This window comes from Mauremys mutica, chromosome 10, assembly GCF_020497125.1.
Source record: "Mauremys mutica isolate MM-2020 ecotype Southern chromosome 10, ASM2049712v1, whole genome shotgun sequence".
Classification (NCBI taxonomy): Eukaryota; Metazoa; Chordata; order Testudines; family Geoemydidae; genus Mauremys; species Mauremys mutica.
In genome coordinates this window covers 60179109-60206939 of record NC_059081.1, presented here as the reverse complement: position 1 = coordinate 60206939, position 27831 = coordinate 60179109, and the positions used below count along the sequence as shown (strand labels likewise).

The following is a 27831-nucleotide window of genomic DNA, read 5'->3' as shown; positions in this document are numbered from 1 at the left end:
GGTTTTTCTCATATTAGGAAAAAGCAAGTGCAAGTAAAATCTTAAAGAGGCTTTAACAAAAATACTGCCTTTTATTTATATATTTGTTTTGAACAGTGCCGGAAGAAGGTTCAACAGCATGATCTTTTCCTGTCGCATACATTATAAAACACTTATGTAATGAATGAAAATACGTTTTATAAAACACAGTAATTGTGTCTATGCTTTATACCTTCACAGCCAAACGTCTTGGGGTTCTCACTGTTTAGAGTGGCACATCACAGAACTATTAAGAGACTGAACATTTAAAATATATCATCTTGGGTTCACACATTTACCCACTAGTATGAGAATCTTGGATGTTAAATTTTCAGTAGTACAGTTAATCCAGACCCTTAAACTTCAGAACTGAAATATCAGCATGAAATGAAGTTACTGCCTCCTTATCTTACGGCATTACACATTTACAGAAGAATTACCAGTAACTGCACTGCTTGTAGACTTTTTTTCCTCCCTAATGTACCATGCTTAAAAGAGATCTTATCTTCAGGACCAAAATTTGGAGTTCGAATAGATCCTGGTTAAATCACTACATCTGCCAGATGCAGATTGATATCAAGGCCTACGATCACCTCTGTCATCGTGGAGCAGCTGTTTTTAATGCATCACCGAGGAAGTGTATAGATTGAATTGAGTTCCAGGTGCCTCTGAGGGACAATTCTTCTTCACTGAATCACTACTGATTGTAGGCAGTTGTCTAAACTTGATACTTGCTTTTTGGTGTATCCATGTTATGTCATGTGATCTGCAACACCTGTTGCACAAGCCACGCATGCACACCACATCATTTTGCAAGTGAAGCACATTTGACTCATATCATTGCAACCACACAATACAGCCATGGTTCAAAATCAGCACTTCGCATTCTGGACAGACATCCCATAGTGCCCTGCACTGTCGTTGTGCTTCATAAATGTTGGGACTTTTCTCACTGCCCATTGTGGTATTCCTCCCAGAAGGCAATGGAATTCAGTAGCTTCAGCTCAAACTAAATAATTCCCCTGATTACTCTCTTTTCCTCCCATCATCCATCTGGAGTTTGCGAGCCAGCACCATTTTTAAAGCACTGTCAGGCAGCATGGAGGAAACATTGGCAAGATCTGCAGACCTCATGATGATGAATATCAACAGGCTGTTGCAAGCATATGTAAAGTTGTGCGATGAAATCAGAACCAGGGCAATGAGGGCACCTGAGGGGGAGGCTGAAGTTGAGCAGACACTTCTACATTTTTTCCTGGAGCGGTTTCACCTGATGGACTGCTGTTCTGGGGCTTGACTAGTCGGATGGGATAACGATGCAGACCTGGGATGACCAGCAGTGATGGCAGTTCTGCAAGGAATCAAAAGACACTTTCCCGGAAATCTATGCAGCGCTTGTCCGGGAGCTGCAGCAGCAGAACGCCTATGTGAGAGCTCTCCTCAGCATGGAGAAGCAAGTGTCCTTCGTCATCTGGAAGCTTGCCACAGCTGAACACTACCAGTCAGTAGCTAACCAGTTTGGTGTTAGCAGATCAACCATCAAGGCTGTTGTCCAGGATGAGTGCACTCTTGTCAAGAAGGTGCTATCCCATAAAGGTCATAAAGCTGGACAATGCACAGGAGTTTATTAATGGTTTGGCATTGTTGGGGTCATTGAGGGGGGACACACAGCTTTTCTTTGCCTCCCACACCATGCCTCAGAGTTCAGAAACAGAAAAGGCTATTTCTCCATGATGCAGCAAGACCTGGTTGATCACTGCAGAAGATTCACCACTATTCATGCAGGGTGGTCTGTAAAGGTACAGGACCTTTAGAAACTCTGGACTGTTTGCTGTCACTACAAGTTGGACTTCTCCCATGGTCTCTATAGACATTCATGGCATTGCCATTCCTCTAGTCATTCTGGGAGACTCATCTTACCCTCTTCTTTCCTGTCTTAAAAAAGCCTTTTACTGGACAGTTGGATGAGGGAAGAACTAAACCCCTGAGTATCAGCAGAATGACAGTGGAATGAGCATTTGGAACATTCATTCAAAGGTAGAATGTCCAGGCTGGAGGCTGATGAGAAATATCTGCCTCTTATGATAGCTGCCTGTCATGTTTTACACAACCTTTGTGAGAAAAGGGTGGCCTTGAACATGGATGAGAGGAAAAGGGTGGCAAGCTTGCTAAATGTTTTCATCAGCCAGAGAAGATGCCTCTACAGCATGCTGCAACTAACTCAGGGGCACAGTCAGGGATGCACTGTGCTCTACATTTGAAGCTAGCGGCTCACTTGTGAGCCATGTACATGCTTCCAGGTAAAGAATAAATCAGGATTACTGCACACATATCAATGTGTACTGTATATGCAGTGCTGCAAAGCTTTGGTTATGCAACAGGTGAGGATTCTCATATATGCACGAATTTTCACAGAGTATACTTGTGGATTTGATTATATTGCATGTGAAGGTGAACATTTTCATGAATTGTTTACTGAATTAGGGCAGATAGACACTAATGAATTGTTCTAGATGCAGAACCATAACTGCAAAGACATTTTCAATGAATTTTAATAAATACAACATTTTAAACATTGAGAGCACTACAAAAATATTATTACACATACATAATGTGCAAATTGAAAAGCAAACAACCTTCAGAAATTGTAAAGAGTAGCGTGAAAACCATTTTACACTTCTGAGGTCACCAATGTATGCACACAGGGCACTCAAAACTGCTCTCTGCATCCTGGGATGTGGGATGGCAATAGAAGAGCCCCTTGTAGGTGAGAACTATCATTGTCTCCGGTTTTCCTTTGTTGTTCTATGGTGTAGAATGCCTCCAAAAGGCCCTTTTTCTGGGCACTATTGCAGTGAATGGTGTGTCCTAGAACGTGGAGATTTCAGAGGTAGAGGGCTACGTGGGATGCCTCAGCTGTGGTGCAGTCCTTGATCAGAAAACAACCCAGAGGAGTGTCTGCCTCAATACCATATTCAGCAGATGTGCCTGTGAGGATCTAGCCATTTTCCTGTCCTTTTTTCTTTCCTCTTTGTCTTGTTCCAGGAACCCCTGCCTCCACGCCTCTGTCTTTTTATCCCTCCCCTGGGATACGCACAAGAGTTCTCTGAACATCTCAACCCTGGAGCTTCTCTTCTTCCTACACAGACAGGAGTTCACTTAATGTTAGCGCTCCATCCTTTGGGTGAGCCTGCAGATTGTAATATGTTTTCAACAACCTTCCCTACTTATGCATGTCCCTTGGGCCTGTGGTGTGAGGGGGAGTGGCTGTGGGATGGATGGATGTTCTGCCAAACTGAGAGAAGGAGTAATGAATACAAGGTGGACTGTGGGCATCAGGGGTGGCGCTATGTGAAGACAGTGCAGTAGAGGCAGATTAGTAATTGCCTATGCACTTCTGCAGATCGCCAATAGGATAGTGGTTCAGGAACTAACAGCAGACACAGGTCAGTAACTGTATGTGCACTTCTGCAGGCTCTCCTTCCTTTGGTAGATATTATCCTGAAGCATGTCCCCGGAAAGACAGAGAAGGGTTCTATTAAAAAGGCAATGGACAAACTGGGAAAATATAGTGTGCTGCTGTTTGCCAGGATGGTGCCCCCATTCACACCCCTTTTCCTGCTGGTGCAGAAGTGGAAGGGAACCACAAGCCATACGAGTACTGCCAACAGAGTTGCACTGCTGTGCAATCTTCATGTCAAATCAGAACACTTCCTTTGGCTTAAATTCTCTTTTCTGAACACCCTTAGATGAGCACAAAGTGCACTGTAAAACAGAAATTCTGCAGTAGCACAAAGCAGAGTGAAATCCGTACAGCTCTCCCTATCATTATCCTTCACATTCTTATAACCCAGACAGAGCTTCTTTCCCTTACTGAGTGTGACATTACCCAGGGTACAATCTGGACTGTTAAACAGCTGTGTCCCCTCAATTCTCCAGCTGGGGCTGACTTTTTACACTGCTTCGCTGTGAGAGCAATCACTCCTGGTCTGCCCCCACACAGCCTTCAGCAAGTAAATTACTCACAGCTATGCTGTATGAGTGTTATAACCAGCTACTCATTAATTACACTGCAGGACAACACCAGCAAACTCCCAGCCCCAGACTTTCCCCCAGAAATGTGCATCTTGTACTCCCCTGCACCTTCCTGGGTAATACAAGCTCATATAAAGTCTGTCATTTCATTAATAGAAAATGATATGCACAGATCTTGTTATCACAAATGAAGTTTCGCAAACACTTCAATCCAAGCACACTAGTTTTGATAAAACAAGTTTATTATCTACAGAAAGATAGATTTTAAGTGACTACAGAAAATGATGCATAAAAGTCAGAACTGGTTACAAGAAAATAAAAGGTAAAATGCAATTAATATCTAATTTAACAAGCTAAATGAATTCAAAGCAAAAGGTCTCTCTCACCTCCTATTCTAGCAGTGTTACTAGCTGACTATTTCAGCCAGGATCCCTCCCCAGTCCCGTGATGCTTCCTTTGTCCTTCAAGTGTTGCCGATGCCAAGGGTACAGATGAAGGGAGAGATATTTTGGGGTGTCTGTTCCCCATTCTTATAGTTCTCTTTCTTTGAAAAATCATCTCCACCTGGGGTTCAGGAGACAGACAGTCAGTGGAGACAGGAACCTCTAAGCTGTTTCTGTGCCAAGATGTATATTTCTCATTCACACCCCTTTTCCTGCCAAACAATGGTCACTTGACCAGGTGATCATCTATTTGATTTTGTTGACACCTGGCTGAGGTGTCGGTTTGCCTTTTGTTTCTGAGGAACTGGTTTGTTCCTATTTTTGCAGACTTGTAATATCTCTCACTAATGTCATACAATAGAATCGTATAACTTTACATACAATGTTGCCACGCATATTGTACCAGGACAATAATGATCAGCGAATTATGAGTTTTCAAATGATACCTCACAAGGCATACTTTGTTCCAAAATCCACTATTGTTTTGTTAAAAAAAAGTGAAGATAGGGATACAGGCTGTCATAATGAGCCATTGGTTTGGGTCCCAGTTGTACCCTCTTTCCTTCATTTACTCAGACAGCTGCTTTATAGTTGTGCATTCCAGTGGCTGGAATTTAGATGAACCTGTACATGCTCCTCTTGCCAAAGGGCAATGAAGTCCAGGACCTCTGTATCAGACCATGATGAAGCATGAGGCATGACTGATCAATAAATAGGAGTATAACTCAGGTATCTAAACTCTCCGGCTGGAATTGCAAAGGACACCTCCTGGCTACACACAAGCATTTAAACAGAGAGATGACATCTGGTCAGGATGACCCTGGAACAGTACAGCCCACACAGGTAAACAGCCAGGCCAACCCAGGTAGCCAGAAACACTGTGTGGGATAACAATGGGAGGTCTTGGCAGATGTGCAATAGTTGTTTCGGGGTAGGGGTGCATCCACCTCTACTCTGCTGCAGATAACTCATCCTGCATCTCCTAACCCCACTTTAATAACCCATATTGAAAAGCGAGATGATTTGTAACAAAAAAAAATGTGGTTGTGGACATAAGGCACTTAAACATTACATAATTCAAGTTATCCTCCAATAAATTTAATGTGTAGACAAGCACTTATAGAACACCTATGGGCAATGAAGTGGCAAGGAAAGAGGCTAGAGTGCTAGTTGTAAAAAAGCTCACTCCAAGTGCTATCAATTGGGTATAGAAAATTTACACATTTCTGTGTGATGGGGAGAGAAGTGAAATAAATGTTTTGTCTGCATTTATGTCACCAACAAGTAGCCTTAACTTTATTAGAAAATCAAGCTTCTTACTATAAGGGATTTTCCATCGATTTTTCTGAAAACACAGATTGTTTCCAAGATTATTTGGATGAAACCATGAGTGTCAGATCAAACAAATTGTTGTCTCTAGATGGGTTTTATCCTGTTTTGCTCCACATAGCTTGAACTAGACCCTTGCCTCCTCATGGGTAGGGAGATTCTTGAGAATTACAAGAATTACCACTTCCCTTTGTGAAGGCAGGGTACCACTTACCCTTAATCAGGTCAAACACCTGCCTGAACCAATCTCATTTTTAACCTCACCTGTTGCTACACTTTGTCTAATCTCCCATTTCTCAGGGAAGGTTAAATTGGTATTGGAGCAGCTCTAATCACTTCAGAATCTCATAGGCATACTTGGACCCTATGGACTGGTTTTAGGCATGGATGTTGTACAGCAATGGTAACAGACCCAATAGCTTCAGAACTCCTCCTGGCAATACCAATGGGCTTTGTGAAGGAGTGTGTGGGAAGGGATTCATTACTGCCTTTCAAACAAGTCTCAAAGGGTAATAAGAGCACTTATTCTTCCCATCCAAATATTTTGTGTGGTTTCATCTGGTCACAGATCTCATTAAGCATATGCAGAGAGCTCCTTGGCATGAAAACGAGACATATTTGCCTGCAGTTGCATTCTTCATTTGCTTAATGTCTACTGAAAACAGAGTTCTCGGTACTAGGGTAACAGAGTTATGAAGAAAACAAAATAAAGGGCAGCTCACAGTGCATCTAGGGGAAAACCATGGACTGATTCAAGGAAAAAGAAATCCAGGTACTTTAAAATAGAATAAAGTAATGATTCTTTCTCCAGTTCTGGCTAGGACGCTAAATTTCTGTCCTGAAAACCAAAAAGATATGAAGGGATGCTTCTCCCAAAGCCAATGGCTAACAAAAATTAAACACAACGTGACGGCCTGAAAGTGCTAAAGTTACGGTGGGTGATAGAAAATGAGTAAGGATTATATGGCAGTGGGCAAACTGTCTGAATCCCTTAACTGTATTTTATTTTGGTCAAACTGTACAATGGGTATGTTGCTGTCTATAGCAAACAGACATAAGTTAATACAAATTAAATATATACATGAAAATTTATATAATTGGACTCCTAGATTTAAAAAAGAAAAAAGGTGGTTGCTACCATGAGGCCAGGACTATTATTTTTTTGGCCTTCTTCAGGGGTTTTTATTTTGCTAAAACAGTCTTAATTTGACTATAACTGCTGAAAAAATTAATATTGATCAATATAACTTAATACTTCTACACTTCTTAATCTAAAATATAGTTTTTCTTCATATTTTTTAAAAACAGATGCCAATTTTCGTAACAAGAGATGCAATAATACTCACTAAAAGAGGGAATCAAGAAACAATTTGTGTGAGGTAAAAATCCGCACAGAAAACGTATGTTTAAAAGGAGTCTAATATCTAGAAAATGCATTATAGTTTCCACAGAAAAATAATCCTATCTTTAAAAAAAACCCTACAAGCTCTGAAAGCATGGACATGTCAGGTATGGCGTCACTTTCGGATAGGAGATAGAAGTCAAGCCAGAAAGTCATCTACTCCTTACTTAATTGGCTGGAAGACACAAATTATTGTATTATTTAGTCTACAGAAGAGAAAAATGAGGTGGGATTTGATAGCTGCTTTCAACTACCTGAAAGGAGGTTCCAAAGAGGATGGATCTAGACTGTTCTCAGTGGTAGCAGATGACAGAACAAGGAGTAATGGTCTCAAGTTGCAGTAGGGGAGGTTTAGGTTGGATATTAGGAAATACTTTTTCACTAGGAGGGTGGTGAAGCACTGGAATGGGTTACCTACGAAGGTGGTGGAATCTCCTTCCTTAGAGGTTTTTAAGGTCAGGCTTGACAAAGCCCTGGCTGTGATGATTTAGTTGGGGAATGGTCCTGCTTTGAGCAGGGGGTTGGACTAGATGACCTCCTGAGGTCCCTTCCAATCCTGATATTCTCTGATTCTTGTTCCTATGTCTCTTTACAAAAGCACTGCAATACTATTCCAGTTCCATCAAGAGGAACTAGTACAAACCTTAACTCCATGATTCAAGCTCAACCTTCAGTCACAAAGTCAAAGTACATCATGACTACATACTGACTGAAAAGAGAAGTTATCTTCAAACCTTCAGATCTCCAGAAACAGGCACTATTTGTTTTAAAAAGCACTAGTAGGCTTTAATTGATCATCACAATTACTTAAAACCAAATTAAACAATGCCGCAGAGGAGAAGAGCTATCAAGCATGCTGTCATCCACATAAAACCTCTTACCAAACAGTGCACAGGAATGATACCACTATTAAGACAGCAGCTTCCAGAGGCTGAGAAAGAGATCAAAGTAATATTTTCTTAAAGAAAGAATAAAAAATGTTTCCTCAAATCACCAAAGGCAGAAATGGAAATGCTAAACCTTACTATACTCTAAATAATAAGTAACGATATTTAGAAAGCAGAGGACAATTGCAAATATAGTGAAATGTTAGGTGCTGAGTGGTTTCTGGTAACACACTTATCACTGTGGATGAAGCTGATGATCACACTGAAAGTATTCCCTATACTTATAGATGAATTTTTAGCAAGCATATTTTCACTAGATATTAGATTAGCAGCAACATGCAATAGAGATTTAAAAAATTCATGGGCACTCTGTACTATTATGAGCACAGTATTGTATGTGGGTGGCCTTTCACATGAAAGAGATTTGTAGAGAGTGACTCAATATGGGTCCAATACTGGTAAGCAACTCAAAGAAAAAAAAAAGAGTTGACAATACTTTTGTGGTCCTGCTATCAATTGATACATAACACATTAGACCTCTCATTACTAACAAAGCACGTCTTACCCCTTCTATGTCAGTGGTTCATTTTTTTAAACAGTCCTGAGATTAAGAGCTTATCTACTTTAACATCTCAATCTATTAGCATAAAAATACTCAGATAGTACTGGAGTATTTGTGGCACCTTAGAGACTAACAAGTTTATTTCAGCATAAGCTTTCGTGGGCTACTTCTTCGGATGCACAGAGTGGAACACACAGACAGAAGATATTTATACATACAGAGAACATGAAAAGGTGGAAGTATGCATACCAACTGTAAGAGTCCAATCAACTGAGATGAGCTATGTAGATGATTTATTTTTAGTATCTATTACATTTATGTAACCCTTTTCATCTTGAGCTATAGAAAAGCATTTAAGTAATGGATGAAAAGCATGTATATAGTTTGCTAATAGAACGTACCTCTAAGGTGAAACATGACAACACTGTGTCTAATACCACTACAACAATAGCTTACAACAAGGAATGAAGAGTACCAGTCAATTAAATCTACAAAAGGAATTTAGTTCCTTTTCTATAAAGCCTGTTGGTAAACCACCACTAGCCAAAAAGAAGCATCATTAAATATACAACTGAAAAATCAAACACTAACTCAATAAATAGAAAAAAAAATAATGTAAAAATTCAGAGAGCTAATAAAACTCATAACTAATTCCACTGCTCATTTACAATGCTTTGTATAGGTTGTTTCTGATTCCCCCTATGTTTATCAATTATGAATGTTTGTTAGTATGTTAGATACTTGTATTATAAACCAGGCAGGTAACATGCATCTCCCTGCAAAGCGTTTCACACACTGTTTTGGTGCGATATAATTTGTATATACATATACATAAACACACACACACACACACACACACTCACTACATTATGCCTAACTACTGTTATTTTTAATCAGCCAAATAGAAATTTGGCCAGGACACCAAAATTAATACCTGTTGTGGAAAATGAGAGTAATATCTGTATTATGTTTTGTAAATGTGTGTGCCTCATTTTACCTGTTGACATTATCCTGACTGACTGCACAGAGTTAAATCAAAGGAGGCTGTGAGAGAGAAACCAACAGCAATGGCAAAGATGAGATACTATTTTAGGGGCCTTGGAGAAACAACCGGGTAGCTACAACTTGTTTCCAACTAATCTGGCAGGGTTTATTCTTCCCATGCTGAACTTAGGATCCAAGGGGATACTAGAAAAGATCCTAGCCTAGGCAGGAAGGAGGATCAGCAGCCATCAACTGGAGGTTAGTCTCTGATAGGGAGAAATAGTATTTTACAGCAGCAGTCTGCGTCTCTAAATCCAGAGATGGAGGTAACTGGGCTGAATGGAACTTACCAAAATTTGCAAGGAAAGATCAGGGATCACGTAACGGAAATATGTTTTTTTTATTGTTTTAACCCTTCCCTCTGAATGCTATATACCTGTGAGTGGAAAAATAAAGAATGTTTTGTTTTGAAGAAGTTGCTTCTGAGTCACTTTAATCAGCTTGCTGGTCCCTGGAGTGAAGGGGCTTACAGTTGCCAAACACAGTTAGGCCTCTTGTGTTAATATGGTTGAGAAACAGGAGATTCGCCACCCACAGATCTAGTCCAACAGCAGTTGGTTCATGGGGTTCTGCTCCCTTCTTATGACCCTTTGACCGCACTCCTGTCCCTGTTCTTTTATTAGTTGTCCCCCGCAATTAGTGGGTTTCTGAGGCCCTGTGGAACCTCCCCTTAGGCTGTGGGGGGATCCGTTAGCATGGGGCGGGCTTTGCCCGCCCCGTTTCCCGGAAACCCAATAGATACCCTTTGAGAGAGGTGAAAGAAGCTAAGCCTGTTACCTGATGGATGCACTCGAGAGGGACTTAAAGGGGTCGAAAGCACAGCTTGCCCTGTAACTGATACCCACACAGGGGCAGCTCCAGACCCCAGCACGCCAAGCGCATGCTTGGGGCGGCATGCCGCGGGGGTCGCTCTGCCGGTCGCCGAGAGGGCGGCAGGCGGCTTCGGTGGACCTCTCGCAGGCGTGCAGAGGGTCCACTGGTCCCGCGGCTTCGGTGGAGCATCCGCAGGCACGCCGGAGCAGCGGGACTGGAGACCGGCAGAGCGCCCCCTGCAGCATGCCGCCCTGCTTGGGGCAGCAAAATGTCTAGAGCCGCCCCTGCACCCACACTATTGCAAAATGTGTCACTTAGTCTACAAGTTGGAGACCTACTGGGCACAAGTGCATACATTTATTATAAATATATTCTAGCTTCAGATCCAAACACATTTCCCCCCCCTGTGACTGACCGGCAAAAAAAATTTGGCTGAAGTATAAAATAATAATGTCACAGGTTTCAAACAAACAATCTTTTTTTTTTTAAATCTTTGTTGCCTTTATATGAGATTTTTCAAATTGTGCTTCTCCTGCACACCGGTACATAGAGCTGTTATATGATACTTAATTTAATTTTAAAAGGACTCCTTTAGACAAGCATTTTGAGAGTGCTTTACAAACTTTCAGCAGTGTTTAGTAAAGATCTGTGAGAAAATGTTCATCTCTGGTGAAAGGCAGGGGGGAGTTTCACAGACATTTTGTGGTTCTGCATCAATATTTTTTCTTAGTTTTGAAGAGGAAGGTAGTTTCTACAGGAAATGAAGTGCCTTTTCAAAATGAAAATGGTGCTAATTTTTGTAGAATAAATTTGTTAAATCTGTTGAATTTGTCCAGGGTTTTACCAGTATTATTTTCTTCAAGACATTCTCCATTCAATGAATGGAATAGCATAACCTTCTTCTTATGAAATATAGTATATTGAAGGCAGCCATGAATGCTCCCAATTTGCTCACCTTTCTGGCTGACGTGATGGCAACTAGGAAGGCAACCTTCATGGACAGGTGGGAAATTGGCTAGTGGTTCAAAGAGTGGGCTTCTAAATAGTTAGAGTACAATAATGAGGTCCAATTGCAGCGTTCATTTTATCACGGTGGAAAGGTCCAAGACAGACCTTTCAGGAACGTGACTGTTGTGGGATATTTAAAAATAAAATAGCTTTCAATCAGAGGATGGAAGGCTCTGATTGGTGCTCGATGGACATACAGGAAGCAAATGGAAAGCCCTGATATCTTGAGGATGTGGAAGTAGTCTAAAATAGCAGAAGTATCCACTGTTTCTGGGGATAATTGGTTCTGTTGTGTCCAGACAGATAAATGCCTCAATTTAACCAGACAGCATTTTCTAGTGGAGTATTTTCTGCTTTGATTGAACAGTGTCTGAATATGAACGCTCTAGGTCTCATGCCCCCCAAATACTAAACTGTGAGGTGGCAATGGTCTGGGTTGAGATGCTTGATCTTGTCAATCTCCAAAATTAGTAGATCCAGGAAGGGACGAATTTTGATGGGAGGACAGGTTGACATTCATAAAATGTCAGGAAATAAAAAAACTGTCTGGGCCAGCTAGTGCAATGAGAATGGCCTAAGCTTTGTTGTGATGAATATTTTGCAGGATCTGTGGTAGCAGTGTCACTGGAGAACAGGCGTATCTCAAGTGCTCTGTCCAGGATAACAGAAGGGCATTGCCCCCGAGTACCAGCCCAGTGCTGCTCTGTGGCAGTATAAACTGAACTTCTTGTTCATCTGGGAGTCAAAAAGGTTCCAGGATGGTGGTTTGCCACTGCGGGGAGGGGAAGGGGGGATTTTGTTTAGGGTGGAACTGTGTATCTCCCACTGGCCTGTGAGGAAACGACTGCTGAGACTGTCTGCTAGAGAGCTCTGAATACCTGGCAGCTATGCTTCCAAAAGCGTGATGTCGTTTCTGATGCATCAGTTTCATAAATTGACTGCCTCTATATATAGAGGAAGAAATTTTGCCCCACCGTGTTTGTTTATATAAAAGACGGTTGCCATGTTGTCTGACATTATCTGGATGCAATAGGACTAAGTGGGAGGAATGCATTGCAGGCTATGCAGACTGCCCTTAAATCTAGGAGACTGATATGAGTCCATGTGTCCTGCTCAGCATGACTGCCCATGTGTGCTCCCTAGACTACAAGGGATGCACCTGTGATTATGGTTGCATCAGGTGTGGGTGGAAAGAAAGGGACTCCTGCACGCACTTGTTCTGGGTTCATCCACCATACAAGAGAAGCCATGACTTTGGCAGGAGTTGTTACCTTGGTATTCATGTTGTCTCTATCTGTAGAGTAAACAGACTAGAGCCAGGCCTGTAAGCAATGGAGGTGAAGCCTGCTGAACAGTGTTATGCAGGTACACGAGGACACGTGACCTAAAAGGGGAGAAGCAGATCTTGACTGTGATTGGAGGGCAGAGGATGACTTGTTTAATCAAGCTGCTCATGGCCTGGAATCTGTTCATGGGGAGGTAGACCTTGGCTGAGGTTGAGTCTAGGGCTGCTCCTATTAAGTCTACAATATTTGTGGGAGTCAACTGAAACTTTTTTCCGGTTTACACAGATTCCCAATGACGACGGAAGATGGAGCAAGGATAGCATTGCTGACTGAACTTCTTGGTTAGATCTGCCCATTAGGAGATAATCATCCAAGTTATGGGAGGACAGTCAAGCCCTTTTGTCTCATCTGGGCCACCATCACTGAGAGATCCTTCCTGGAGACCCTAGGTGCTGTTGCCAGCTTGAACAAGAAGTACTCTAGAAGTACACTAGTGGTGGTCTTGTCCCACTATGAATCTGATTAACATTCCGTGGGATGGATAAATGTGCACATGAAAGTAATCAACTTCTGTGTCAAGAGTCGCAAACCATCTGTCCTTCTCCAGGGAGGAAATTATTGATGCCCATGTTATCAAGTGAAATTTAGATTTGTGAATAAAGATTCAGCTGGTGTAGATGAAGAATGGGTCTCCATTCTCCTCTTCTCTTCGAAACTATGAAATATGGGGAGAAAAAACCCTTTTCCCTTGATGCTGAGGTTGCACTTGCTCTAGAGCAGTGGTCCCCAAATGTTTTAGGGGCGCACCCCGTCCCTTGTTCCTGTCCGCAGCCCCCGCTCAGCTGGAGCAGGGAGACGTGGACAGGAGTAAGGGAGGCCAAGGCTGGGGCCACAGCTGGGGGGAAGGGGCAGGGTGGACAGCTGGAGCCAGGGTCAGGAGTGGAACTGGGTGGTGCACCTTCCCCCCCCACCCACCGTGGGGGCTGGACCGGGCAACTGGGCCCCCCAAAATGTTCCTCCACGCCCAACAGTTTGGGGACCTCTGCTCTATAGCCCTCACTAGAGGAAAGAGTCCACCTCCTGACGGAGGATTTCCTCATGACAGTGGTCCCTGAAGAGGGGTCAGGAAGTGAGTTTGTGGGGGAGGGAGGAGGAGGAGATAAAATTCTTCACACTCCCACTCCCACCTCCTGAATAATAACTGAAAAATTGGTATGAAACTTATTTCTGAAAATCTGATTTAAATTTACTTAACTTTTGACATTACCTTTGAATTAATATTTTCAATATGAGTTTAAAAAGGCAGGTTTTGTTTTAGGGCAACTCAGTGTAGCCAGTGATTCGTGGCAGGCTTGATAGTCTTATGAAGTATATTTGAGTTATGAATTGAAGGGGCAAGTGCCCTGTAGTGCACACAGTATACTGGAGTGCTTTCCGTTTCACAAAACAAAGAAAGGCAAGAAACAGGGAGAATGAACTCAGTCCCACCCCAATGTTCCTGTTACTGTCCTCTCCCCGCCCAACAGAATGGAAATAACATTGCTACTCTTCCTAAGGAAACACGGAAATTGGTCATGTGAAAGTATGTCAGATCTTCATATATCTATATATAGATAAAAATATATATGTATCTCTACCTGAATGAAAAGTAGAAAGTTACCATAACTAATTACCAGATTATTCCTCTATTGAATGGATAAGACATTAGACTAAGAAAAAGGCGTTGTCCTCAGTGTTAATTGTTTGGTAATCAGGCCTAACAAGAAACCGGTAAGATTAAAGCCCATGACCAAATTGTGACTTATGGATCTAACTGAAGCAAGCAACTCCAGTTCCCGCAGTAAATTTCATTCCTGAATTCCAAAGACTTTAGAAAAGCCCTTCTAGCAATAAGAAACCATTACATACTTACTTGCTTTGTAGTCTGAATTCAGACACTGTCAGCAGCAATACCAGATACCCTGCTTCAGTTCTGCTGTGCATGTGGTGCAAGTATATTTGTCTAGGATCAGATGCCAATATTTAACCTCATATTATGGACATGGCAGATACTTAGACACTGTGGCCTAATTAAAGGCATCACATTACCATTCATTTTCTTAAAGGCAACACCAGAAGAGGGTTTTAGCTTTTTATAACAGTGCATGCAAATATTCCATGTGTTTCTCTATGCAATAATTTTGATTTAACTTAACAAAAACTATATTAAATTTGACAATAATCAAATTATATAATTATCTGTAAACTTTTGAAAAGAGATGAGTGCTAAATATTATGAAAACAAATAGATAAAAACCAAGGTCCATATACTTTTTTGAAAAAGTTTTGTTAACACACATATGGAAACAATATAGCGTCTGAGGTACTTTTAGCTTTAAAGTCAAATATAGGGTTGTTTTTTAAATAAGAACTGGATCATTTTCAAAGTTCAAGTGATTTGCTAACAGAAAACCAAGAATAACTAACTTGGTAAAGGGAAAACTAAAATTGCAGTCTTAGTTGGATTGGTTACTATCTGGAAAGCACTGATTACAAAGGATATGAAATAAGTAATTCTAAGACAAACTAAAGAGGAAAAAACAACAAAAGAGATATATCTAGTAACATATCTAGTATAAATAAAGACTCATTAGCCAACACTTACGATATAGTTTCTTAAATTTTATATGGATTCCCTCATGTTTGTAAAAGAAATAATTTAGTAATCTTCTGTTTATTTGGCCCCAAATTCTAGGTATTCTTCTGGGGACATCACAATATGGTGGACCCAGACTTCTAAAGTACAGATTCTTCAATGAATATTAAAAGCAGACTATAGCTATATATTTTGTTATTTGAATCACATAGATATAATCCCTATTTAAGTAAATTCAGAGATCTTTTGTACATTTAGAGACTCTTTAAAAGTCTGAGAACTCTGGCACATGCTTAAAGTATACATCTATCCTGAAAAGTGACTACATAAAAATGGTTATCTTCTTACTCCAGGGATTTTTGCTCACTATGTATATTCACAGTCATATCTTTCTTCAGTGAAAACACTTTACTACTTTTTGCTGCTGGTAGCCAATGCAGAATCAAGAGGATTCACCATATTCTAATCTAGCTCATACATCAATACTATTGACAACTATGTTTTATTTGCATTTTTAATTCAGTTTGCATTTGGATCTAGTATAACTGAGGACAGAAGACAATAGACTTGCATAGATGACAGTAAGGGCAAAATTAGCTTTGCAGAATTTTTGTCATCAATGAGAAGCAATAGCCAGAAAGAAAACAGGTGGACTTTCAGAACTCGTATTGAGTTTATAGGGCAGACAGTTAGAAAACCCTTAATTTAAATGAAACCAATTTGAAATGCAATCAGAGACAAATATGGAATCCTAACATCCTCATTTTTACGTAGTCCCTTTTTAGAGGAGGCATTCACTTTTATTTCCAGAGAAACATGTGTATAGATGGGAAATTAACTGGGACCATAATTGGCTGATCTTTTTACACTATCTTCATTCTCCTAATACTCCAAAACATCCTAGCATCATTTCCGTTATGAAAATGAAACTGTCTGGTAAATGACATAGTAGTGACCACCAGCACTGCTAAAATTAAAGGTCTATTGGCATTGCCATTCTGAACAAAAATTCAATTTAGTTGCTTTACATACTTTTGCATGGAGGCTAAAATATGAAATATAATTCCTTCCCTCTCCCAAGATGTGAATACAATATTGAGCTAAGACAGGGCATGTGTACTGGTCCATTAAAATATGCTTCAGGGGGATTATCTGAACAGTATTCATTTTTCAAAACACGTTAAGATATCTTTTGCATTTCATGCTAGATCTTATGTGTGTAACACAGAATGTTAACTCATTCAATTAGAGGTCCTTCAGACAGATGAAGCCTTTCCATACATATCAAGAATACAGTTCATAACATTCTGAAATATATGGAAGTTACATCAAGAATACATCAATTCCCAAGACTACAGGCCTGAAGAAATCCTGCAGAAGGTTGAAATTACAAACACTCTGAATGACCTATTATAATGTAAACCTTAGTCTGGAAGGTTTCATTGACTTCAGTTAAATTGAATGCTTTCCCTGACAGGCACAAACTAGAACAGTAAAGGTTCTCTTCACAGCACTAACTTCCTTTTCAATAAAATGTTGGTGGAACGTTCTTTTTAATCAGTCTTTTCCTTTTTTTTTTTAAAAATGAAATTAAAACAAAGCAAATAGAATGCAAAATATTCCATTTCAAAAGTCATAAGTGGTCTAACTTTAAACCAACAAGGCACAAACATTTCAGACCCAAGACTGAAATTCTATCCTTAACCCAACCACATGTGCTCAGGAATTTTATCACACACTGTTCAGAGACCCCTATAATACATAGTCACATTAGAGTAAAGTAAGACAGGGTAGTAGCCTTACTACTTACGTTTTGTGTTCTAAGCCGCATACTTGGTTTATTAAGGAGATCTCTCTATTCAAAATTTTAATAGTGATCTCTAGCAGAAAACAGGAAAACATCCCTTAGTGTCATTAATTTTCTGGATACCTGTCAGGCAGTGCTGCTCCTTTGAGGGCACACCAGAATGGGAATCACCTTCAATCTGTTTCTGAAAAATTCTGTGTGGCCTCACCACAGCATTATCACCAGTGAAGACAGATGCAACAAACACACACCAACAGGAAGGATGAAAATAAAGAGGCAACAGACGAGCACTTTAGAGAGGCTATGGCACATAACCCTCCTAGATGATGATCAGTAGTCATTTTAAAAATTGGAAGACAACGCGCACGTACCCAATTTCAGTGCAGAAGGAGTCACCTCAATCTCACCACCAACTGGCTGAAAGGTAGCCAGCTGGGCAGCCACCTCCATCTCAAAAGGATCTGGGCTGGGTCTGTCTGTCAAACTGACACTGGTGCTGTCAATCTTATTGTGCAATTCTTGTTCATCATACACGGCAATCAGCTGTAAAACAAAAGATATTACAGTTTATACTTAAAATATGGCTGACATTGCTTTTCAGTACAAATATTGCCTTGACGGTAGGATAAAAGTATCAGACAGATTTAAAAATGACAGAGGCACAGATTCAAGAAAATACTTAAACGTGCTTAAATCCACTGACTTCAATGGGACTTAAGCATGTTCTTACGTGGTGACCTGAAAAGAGATGCTTTTCTGAATCAGCACCTTAGTTTACTGGAAAATTTCTCTGAGGATTTTCATTACAAACCTCTAAATAGAGAAATCCATATTTCAGCCATAAAAAATAACTCTTAACTGAAGCACTGCTTCCATGTTTAAACACTTTTTTTTTTAAAGTCCCACAGTACAACGCAGGTACATATAAGTGAGATATACAAGGCTTTTTGTTGTTTTCAGTTTCTCTTCTGGTAAATAAAGAAGGGACAATAGGTGAATACTGTGTTCTTACAATATCCTAAGGTATTTATAAGACATGTTCAATAATAAAAATATCATTGAATAACCTCTTTTGTTTTTCCAGTTTTAAAATCCCAGTGTCAATTACATCAGAGAGCTTTTGGAGATTAAATTTAAGGCACATGTGTTATAGAATCATAGACTATCAGGGTTGGAAGGAGGTCATCTAGTCCAACCCCCTGCTTAAAGCAGGACCAATCCCCAGACAGATTTTTACCCCAGTTCCCTAAGTGGCCCCCTCAAGGATTGAACTCACAACCCTGGGTTTAGCAGGCCAATACTCAAACCACTGAGCTATCCCTCCTCCCCTTTTGATCCATTCTCAGATTATCCACTGGCACCAAGGGCAGAGGATGTGAATGCAACAGTATTCACAACTTCATAATCAGTGTATTTCATTGAGGAAATCATCTCATTCTGTGCTTTAAATGGACATATGTTGTCCACTGAATATCATCTGAAATGGTTTCTGCAGTTTAGGGTGTACGTATTTTGTTTTAATACTTAGGATTTATTAAGAGACTGATTTAGTCCATACTAAATTTGAAAAGAGCACTTTCTAGATCGTTCCAAAAAAACAAGCATTAAGGTTCGGGTTACTTTTTCATTTATATATACACACACACACACACAGAGTCACATATTAATATATATATATAAAATATGAGAGAGAGAGAGAGAGAGAGAGAGAGAGAGAGAGAGAGAGAGAGAGAGAGAGAGTATACACACGTATATAGATATACCTTGAAGATTAGTATCAAAAAGATACACTGAGATAAGTAAAATATTGAAGCAAAGAGACAAAGATTTAAAGACACTCATTTGCCTAAGGGAATAAAGAAGTATACAAGATAAAGGAATGAGAGACAAAATAAAGGAGGGAATAAGAGGAGAAAAAAACCTGAAGTGCTTCTAAGGAAGAAACTGACATTTTTAGGTCTCCCACTCATTTATAATTTGGTTGCTAGAAATGTGTCAGTTCATGTTTACCAATATATATTCCAGCAACACACAAAACACCCTGAATAATTAGGAAGAAAACTTGCTTTCCTTTTTAGACAAAGACTGCTTTCTTTCCATGACCACGCTTATATTCTTACTACACATAATTTGTTTTGTATTTAACCTAAACTTATTGGAAAAGACTCATTCTAGTAACAAAACTTTTTTTTTTTTGCAATGCAAGTCATAGTAAAGTACAAGGAAACTCACCATCATAGTATCCAAATGGGGGAACTAGAGCAAGACATACACATCAAGACCAAGACAAGAGTATGGCTGCTTTTCTTGTTTGTTAAATAACTATTAACAATAATGTCACGGGAAGGCTATGATAAAAAGGTGTGTCACATTTTTTCATGAATGTTGTATAGACTATCATTCATAGTTCAAGGAAGTTCACGGTTGTGGGTTAGCTTCACAGAAGGCTTAGTCTTCAGCTCTTACGAGTCTCACCTTTCCCATAATAACTTTCTTTCATTCCCAAGGATTGTAGCTGTTACTGAGGGATAAGGAGAGCCAGATAGCACAGGTCCAACTCACTGAAAGCTTTGAAGATCAACACCAGGATCTGAAACTCATTTTGGTATGTGATGGGTAAATAGTGAAGCAAATGGAGCGTGAGTGTGATGTGATGATCAACAGGCACACTGTTCTGTGTTGCACCAGGTGGAGTTTCTCTGTGGTTTCATTACCCGGTGCATGACAATAGTATAATATATCTCAATACAACAGCACACATATTACAATAGTATTTTATACTACTACTACGTAATGGCATAGCACTTTTCAGCTATAGATTTGAAGCATTTTCCAGGAGGTGAGTAAAGCATTATTATCTCCATTTTACACATCCATAAAATGAGAGACAGATTAAATGAAACATTAGCAGTAATCATAATAGTATATTATTGCAATGAACTGAGAAATAAACCACAGGTAGTGAAGAAATTCCACAAGGTATAACATGCAATACGCCACCTGCTGACCAACACAGGGTGACAAAAAACACATCACTCCCATGCTCCATTCACCTCACTGGCTACCCAACAATTATAAAATCATTTTAAGATACTAATCTTGATTGTTGAAGTTATCTATGAGCCAGGCCCTGGCTGTCTTTGAAACTGCCTCTTCCCAGATACAAAGTCACACAGTTAGTCAATGGCAAAGCTGTAAAGAGAACCCAGGTCTTAACTCACTAATCAAATGTGGAGATTACAGATGAGCAGATCATTTTGACCAAAACTATATGCCAAAGTGGGATGCAGTCCCCTAGCCAGCCTAAATTAGTACAAGTATTTTCTACTGCTGTCATTATTTGAGAATCCGGCAACAATGAAGAGTCTAGAAGTCTTCTTAGCTGTGCATCTTTTTGTCAGATTCCTGTTATATTACAGTAATTATTTATAGGCATTTCTATAACAGTCACCACCAATTAAGTTATTTGAACTGGACTTAAACTCCCATCTTTTACACCGTGTAAAAGAGGTGATATTTCATGCACTGAGGATACTAGTAGCTAAAAAAATTAAGATCTTCCTTCATCAATGAAATAAAAACTAATTTATTTATTAAAAACATTTATTCAGAAGAGCTACTCAGGACTCCATTTACAACAGCACCTAGCTTGTAACCATATTAACATTACAAATGCATTACTAATCAATCAAAACATAATAAATATCAACTTCAGCCTCCCAAAAAGGAATGAATACAATTAAGGATATGCAAATTAGCTATTCAAAAATAATTTTAGTAATTGACTGCTCATTTCCAGTATTGAAAATTCTTTAATTGGAGAATACTACTATCCTCTCACATCAGGAAAGAAATGATGGTCTCCAAGCAAGATTTAAAAAATCCTACATTAATATATATTACCAAATATCCTCATGTTTTCAATTGGTCACTCTGTCAAGTTAAGCTAAGTGGATCAGCATACTAATTCTTTTAAATACATCAGTGTATCAAAAGATTATTCTAACAATATATTCAAACAATCTGCAAAATGTGATCCCATTATCCTATTGATTAAAATTGTCCACTTGGTATATTTATTTAAAACATTCCATTTTTCTTAAAAAAAGTGACTTGAGGAAAGAATATACAAGTATTTGTCATCACAGAGTACCTTTAAAAGGCATTTTTGTATAATTAGGACTTCAACTCCACACATCATTGTAACCTCCATTTAAATCTAGCACCTTTTAATAATCTATCAGTCACCAAGACAAATAATAAATTATCAGACCTATTGCACTTACTTGTTATTTTGTACACAAAGAATTTTAAGTATGCAAAAACCCACCATAAGGAAGCAACATGGAACAGATATATTTTATTACCACTACAGTTGCCAGTAAGTGTGGAAAGCTTATTGTAATGCAATTTAGTAAAGTCAAATTTTGATTTTGTACGGGTGTCCTATGTTAAAGGCATATCAAGAGGTACTAAAACTATCAACATTTTAAAATTATTCCAATTACATGATTTACAGAAAAATACAAAATGTGTGTACAAGTTTAGAGAATATATACCCAAACACAGAACTACAAACATGCATTCAGCAAATACAGATATAATCTCATATATAAGAAGAGTAAATGACAATAGGAGGAAAATAATGCTATTGAATGAGAAGGACTGAATACAAAGCAGTAAAGTGTTGCACCTGAGGGAATCAGTGGCCCACTAAGATGTAGAAAATTGATGGAATGTTTCATTTAAGAGTCATCCAAAGATAAAATGTTCCCTCATCCCTGCTCCCCATAAGAAATGGCATGTTTTCCAAGGGCTAACAGTCTTTTCAAAACTGGTTACATTCTACCCTAATAACCTTCAGCAACTGCATGCTCTCCTCACTTGCAGGGTGTGCATGCATATACATACATATACAGCTACACCTACAGAACACACATTTATTAGCATGCAACAATATAAAAAGAAGCGAACGACATAATATGTTCCAATGAAAAATTTCATTAGTTACGAGTTTTAACCAAGCACAATTAAATCTAAATAATACTGTGAAGTTTCACAATTTCACAAGGAGAGAAAAACAAATTATCACCTTTGAATGAATGGTAGAATGCTGCAGACTTATTTGAAAGCATTTGTCTATCTGTACCTCAACAGCAACTGGATTTTTGTATACCGTTTTAAACAAAGACTTCATAATGATTTCTCTTTTTAAAAAAATGCTTTTGACAACTAGATTAGTGTTGTTAATCTTTAAAAAAAAAAAAGAGTCTTCATGAGTACAAGAACAGGCATAAACATATGACTTCACTAATTTCAGCCAACATAAGTGGAACTAAAGAGATACTTCTATTTCCTCTCCAACCCAAAACATTCTTCATCTACATAGTGCCACTTTGGTGTAAACCTCAAAGGAAAATAACAAAACTTGCATGCAATTAAATTCATCAGCTTTCAAGTACTGACAGGTTAAAAATCATTTAAAAAGTAAATGTTTTTACCTATGTTAATAACACATTAGAAGATTAAAAAGGAAGGATTATTTTAAGAAGCAGGGGGATACTTGTCAAAGTCACAAATATGAGTTAGGTGCCCAACTTCCATTAACTTTCAGTTGGAGATGGGTGACTAACTGCCCTTTGTGCCTTTGATGATAACCTCCTCCCCCCAATTAGTTTTCACCAGTCATAGTTTGGTTTGGGTTTTTTAAATGCCCTTCACTCAGTTTGGACTGTGAATGCAGACTAGACAGGGTCCTGCTTTGTTTACAATAATCTTAGTTTCAGTTCTGATGATACATGCTTGTGACTGCAAACGCTGCAGGAAACAAAAGTTTTTAAAAAACCCTTAATTTTTAAACAAACTATAAATTTCCAGTTCCTGCTTCATGAAAAGTATTTCTCAACATCTTAAGTCTAATAATAAACACATTTCCTAGTTCACCAAAGAACTTTCAATCAAGAATCACTCATGATTCAACAAAAAATTGTGGGTACATAGTCAAGAAATGGTTCAATGGGCTTGCCATGGAACGCTGTGACCTACGTAGAAATGATGGAAATAAAGTTTAGTACAGTCTCATACAACTTTGTCACTTTCCTACTTCACAAAAATAAATGAAGGTTACTTAACTGTAACCAGCCTTCTTCAAGATGATGCTCTGCATATTACTACTTGTGGGATCAGGGCACCAACACGGTGAGCTTCCGGAACATTCTGAAAAGCAGTGTCCACTGGGGCCACTTACCGCTCCCTCCCCCTTACATCCTGGAGTATTTCAAGGATATAACAGGGGGGTGGGGAAGGGTCTGAAGCCCAAGCCCCGCAGCAGGAGGCTGGGCATCCAGTGGCTCAGTGCTCCGAGGACCCCACCACAGCCCCAGTGGCTCAGAACTCAGGGCCCCTGCCCACAGGGGCTGACAGCTCCAGGGCCCCCTTGAAGGTCCCCACCACCCGCAGTGGCTGACTGCTCTGTAGCCCCCACTGCCCGTAGTGTCTTGGAGCTCCAGGGCCCACCACTGCCCACAGCAGCTGAGAGCTCCGGGGGCCCCCCCACACCCTTGGCAGCTGACGGCTCTGGGGTCCGTCCCCCCTCCCCACGGCTTGGAACTCTGGGGTCCCCCCGCCGCACGCAGCGGCTTGGAGCTCTGGGGCCCTCCACCGACTGACAACTCTGCCCCTGCGCTGAAGCAGAAAATGTCACGGAGATCTCTGAAAGTCACAGATTCTGTGACCTCTGTGACACAGTCTTATCCTTAGACATCATTAAAGATTGGTGATTCTGTCATTCAATATCATGGGTAAAAAATTAACTTCCATACATTTTTGCTTTCCAAACTGCTGGGTCTCCTGCCTTTGAAATGATGGGGGGAGGCTCACTTCAGGGGCAGGAGACCCAGCAGACTATATTTGGCATCTTGATTCCAGATTTTTGGGATTCTTGATTCTGAGTGTTATTCTGGGGTCTAAAAGATCCTATTAAAAAGGTGGTGTCTTTGATCAGTCAAACATACTCTATGAATTGAAACAGATTCTTCATCTATGCAGCATCTGAGTGGATCTGATAAGAGCCTACTTGACTGTTCGAGATTATTATACTTCGGATAGTTTAAAAACAAAAAACAAACCCACCCAAGAGAGAAAAAAAAACACTTTTTGATTTCTTCCAAGAGACATTTAGTTATTTTTCTATTACAACCACTGGTGCAGATAGACAGTCTTTCCTCACTTTGAAATAACCTTATCTACTACAGAGTTGCTCAGTATATACCTAAAGCTGCTTGGGGTAGTACTTAGCTGTGAGAGCTACAGAAATGTGGACTAAACTTGGCATTGTTATTCTTGGGATGTACTGCAAATACTGAAGAATAGGTTCATTTGTCTCATCCTAAGGGTGTCCCCTTCTAGCATAAACTCAAGTATTGTAATTTCTTTGTTTATAAAACTAATAGTCTTCCATTTAAACACTGGTCAGATTGTTCTCCGTACTATATTTCTATAAAGCCATTCTTGACTTTTTAGAGCATTATTGCCATATCAGTTGCATTCTTACTGAACAGGTGATCCTGCCTGCATCTCCTTCCTAACTATGTAAGATACCTGGTATCTCCATCTCTTTTAGACCACTACAATATCTGTTTGTCCCTTAGCTTCATTTACATTTAAGGAGGGGGGTGTCATACTTTTCATAGTCAGAGAACTTTGTTATAAATAAGGATAAGATTGTGTCATGGAGGTCACGGAAGTAATGGATTCTGTGACCTATGTGACATTTTCTGCTTCAGCCCTGGTGCAGCGGGGGGATGTGGACCTATCAGCCATCATGGATAGTAATAGGCCTCAGAGCTCCAAGGCAGCGCAGGTGGTGGAGGCCATGGAGCCATAAGCCACCGTGGATGGCAGGGATGCTGGAGGTCCGAGGCAACACAAGGACCCTGGAGCAGTCAGCCACTGTGGATAGTGGAGGCCTGAGCTCTGAGCCCCTGAAGCTGCGACAGGGGCGCCAGAGCTCTGAGCCACTGGGGCTGTGACGGGTGCCCCCCACTCCCAACCAGGCTCAGGATCTTTCTCCTCAAACACATACCACCCCCGCCCCGCGGCAGGACTTGGGCTTCAGTCAGCCCCCCGTGTCAAACCCGCCCTCCCTCTCATTATTTTTAGTAAAATTCACAGACAGATCATGGGATTCCGTGAATTTTTGTTTATTGTCCATGACCTGCCCATGACTTTTACTAAAAATAACTGTAGCAAAATCTTAACCTGATCAATGAGGATACTGAATTTATTAAGAAATTTCTCAACTCAGCTGGCTAGAACAAACCCCTTTGGCAGTCTGGGTAGTGCATTCCTTCACAATTTACATAGATTTGGATTTTAATGAAGAGGAGAAAGCCTTGCTGGTCAGATAAATAGCTCTTAGCTCCAGTACTTATACATGGTGCCACATCTCCTACCAAGATCACAAATCTGGGAATGGATGGAGATCAAGGAGAAGAACCCTTTCCACCTTCTAGAACTACTAGTGCAGATGGCAGGAAGATGAAAACGAAACTCCCTGAAGGACATGTTCTTCCCCATCTTATGAAATAAGGCATCTGAGACATTGTGGCTCAGGTGTGCCTAGTGTCAAGAAAAGGTGAAAGTCATAAATGGCTCTGCTGAGACCTTCGACACAGCCTGATAATCAAGCTATCATGTAACTGCACCAGTAAGGAACCTGTCCACTGCAAGAAAGTTTGCAGATTTAGAATATATCATGGCTTCAGTGACCATGCACTATTTTTATGTAATTTTTAAATTTAAACTTTCCTGGCTTTTTAATGTCTTTCTTTACAGCTAAGATATTTTCCCTTAAATTATTGACATCTATTTGCAATGTTAACTCTTGTTTAATGATGTTTTGATTTGGAATGTCTTTAGCTTTTTGTGAAAGCTGCCTAGGAAAAATACAAAAATGCATGCCATATGGAAGCATTCAGTTACATCCAAGTATGTAAACAGATTTACACCCCCCTTTAGGTGAAAGCCATGTTACTCATCATTTCTTTGCCTTCTTGTTATAGCTGCACCAAAGTATCTTCCAAGGGGCACCTGAAAATTTTTTAAATTCTGAATTCCATTCAGAACCTCTGTATCTAAAGACCTCAAGATTTCTGTAGTGATTAGGATCCTCCATGTAGTGTATTTATGGTTTCCAGTGCCTGCTACACCATTTGTGAGGCGTAGCACTTCTGCTGAAGTCTGATATGCATTTCTTTGCAAAGGATCTGATGGATTGGCAACTTGGCCAAGTTTGAACATAACACAAGATTGGCGACACTGGGTCAGACCAATGGTCTATCTAACCCAGCATCCTGCTTTTCAACAGTGGCCAGTACCAGATACTTCAGAGGAGGTGAAGAGAAAAAGGAAATTTATTAAGTGATCCCTCACTTGTCATACAGTCCCAGCTTCTGGCACTCAGAAGTTCAGGAACACAGGATTGTGTCCCTGACCATCTTGACCAATAGCCATTGATGGACCTATCTTCCATTATCTTATCTAATTCTATTTTTAACTCAGTTATACTTTTGGCCTTCATTATATCCTCTGGCAACAAGTTCCACAGGTTGACTGTGCACTGTGTGAAGGAATTCTTTATGTTTGTTTTAAACCTATTAATTTCATTTAGTGACTCCTGGTTCATCTGTTATTTGAAAGGGTAAATAACACCTCCTTATTCATTTTTTCCATACCATTCATGATTTTCAAGATTTCTCCCATATTCTTTTTTTGTCATCTCTTGTCCAAGCTGGACAGGTCCAGTTTTTTTTAATCTCTCCTCATGTGGAAGCTGTTCCATACCTCTAATTATTTTTGTTCGCTTTCTCTATACTTTTTCCAGTTCTAATATATCTTTTTTGAGATGGGGCAACCAGAACTGCAACACAGTATTCAAGATGTGGGCATACCATGGACGTATACAGTGGCATTACGATTTTTTCGGTCTTATCTATCACTTTCCTAACAGTTCCTTACATTCTGTTAGCTTTTTTGACTGCCACTACACACTGAGCAGATGTTTTCAGAGAACTATCCACAATGACTTCAAGATCTCTTTCATGAATGGTAACAGCTAATTTAGACCCCATTATTTTGTATATACAGTGTGGATTATTTTTTCCACTGTGCATTACTTTGCATTTACCAACACTGAATTTCATCTGTCATTTTTTGCCCAGTCACCCAGTTTTGTGAAATTCCTTCACGACTCTTGGCTGTCTGCTTTGGATTTAAATATCTTGACTAATTTTGTATCATCAGCAAACTTTGCCACCTCACTGTTTACCCCTCTTTCCAGATCATTTATGAATATGTTGAACAGTACCAGTCCCAGTACAAATCCTTGTGAGACCCCCCCCCCCCCATTTACCTCTCTACACTGTGAAAACTGACTATTTATGGCTACACTTTGTTTCCTATATTTCAGTCAGTCACTGATCCACGAGAGGACCTTCTCTCTTATCCCATGACTGCCTACTTTGCTTAAGAGCATTTGGTGAAGGACCTTGTCAATAACTTTC

At 39.9% G+C, this 27831-nt stretch overlaps 1 protein-coding gene across 11 annotated transcripts in view; it reads right to left on the bottom strand.

Moving 5' to 3' along the window:
- PARD3B (par-3 family cell polarity regulator beta) overlaps window positions 1-27831 on the bottom strand; it is a 665445-nt gene that overhangs the window by 409947 nt on the left and 227667 nt on the right. For 10 of the 11 annotated variants that reach the window (XM_045032213.1, XM_045032216.1, XM_045032214.1 and 7 more), the window contains one exon: window positions 17641-17812. In XM_045032213.1, the coding sequence (XP_044888148.1) occupies window positions 17641-17812 (172 nt within the window). Of the gene's footprint in view, window positions 1-17640; window positions 17813-23401; window positions 23472-27831 lie in introns of those variants that run through there. The other variant, XM_045032222.1, reaches the window with a different exon arrangement.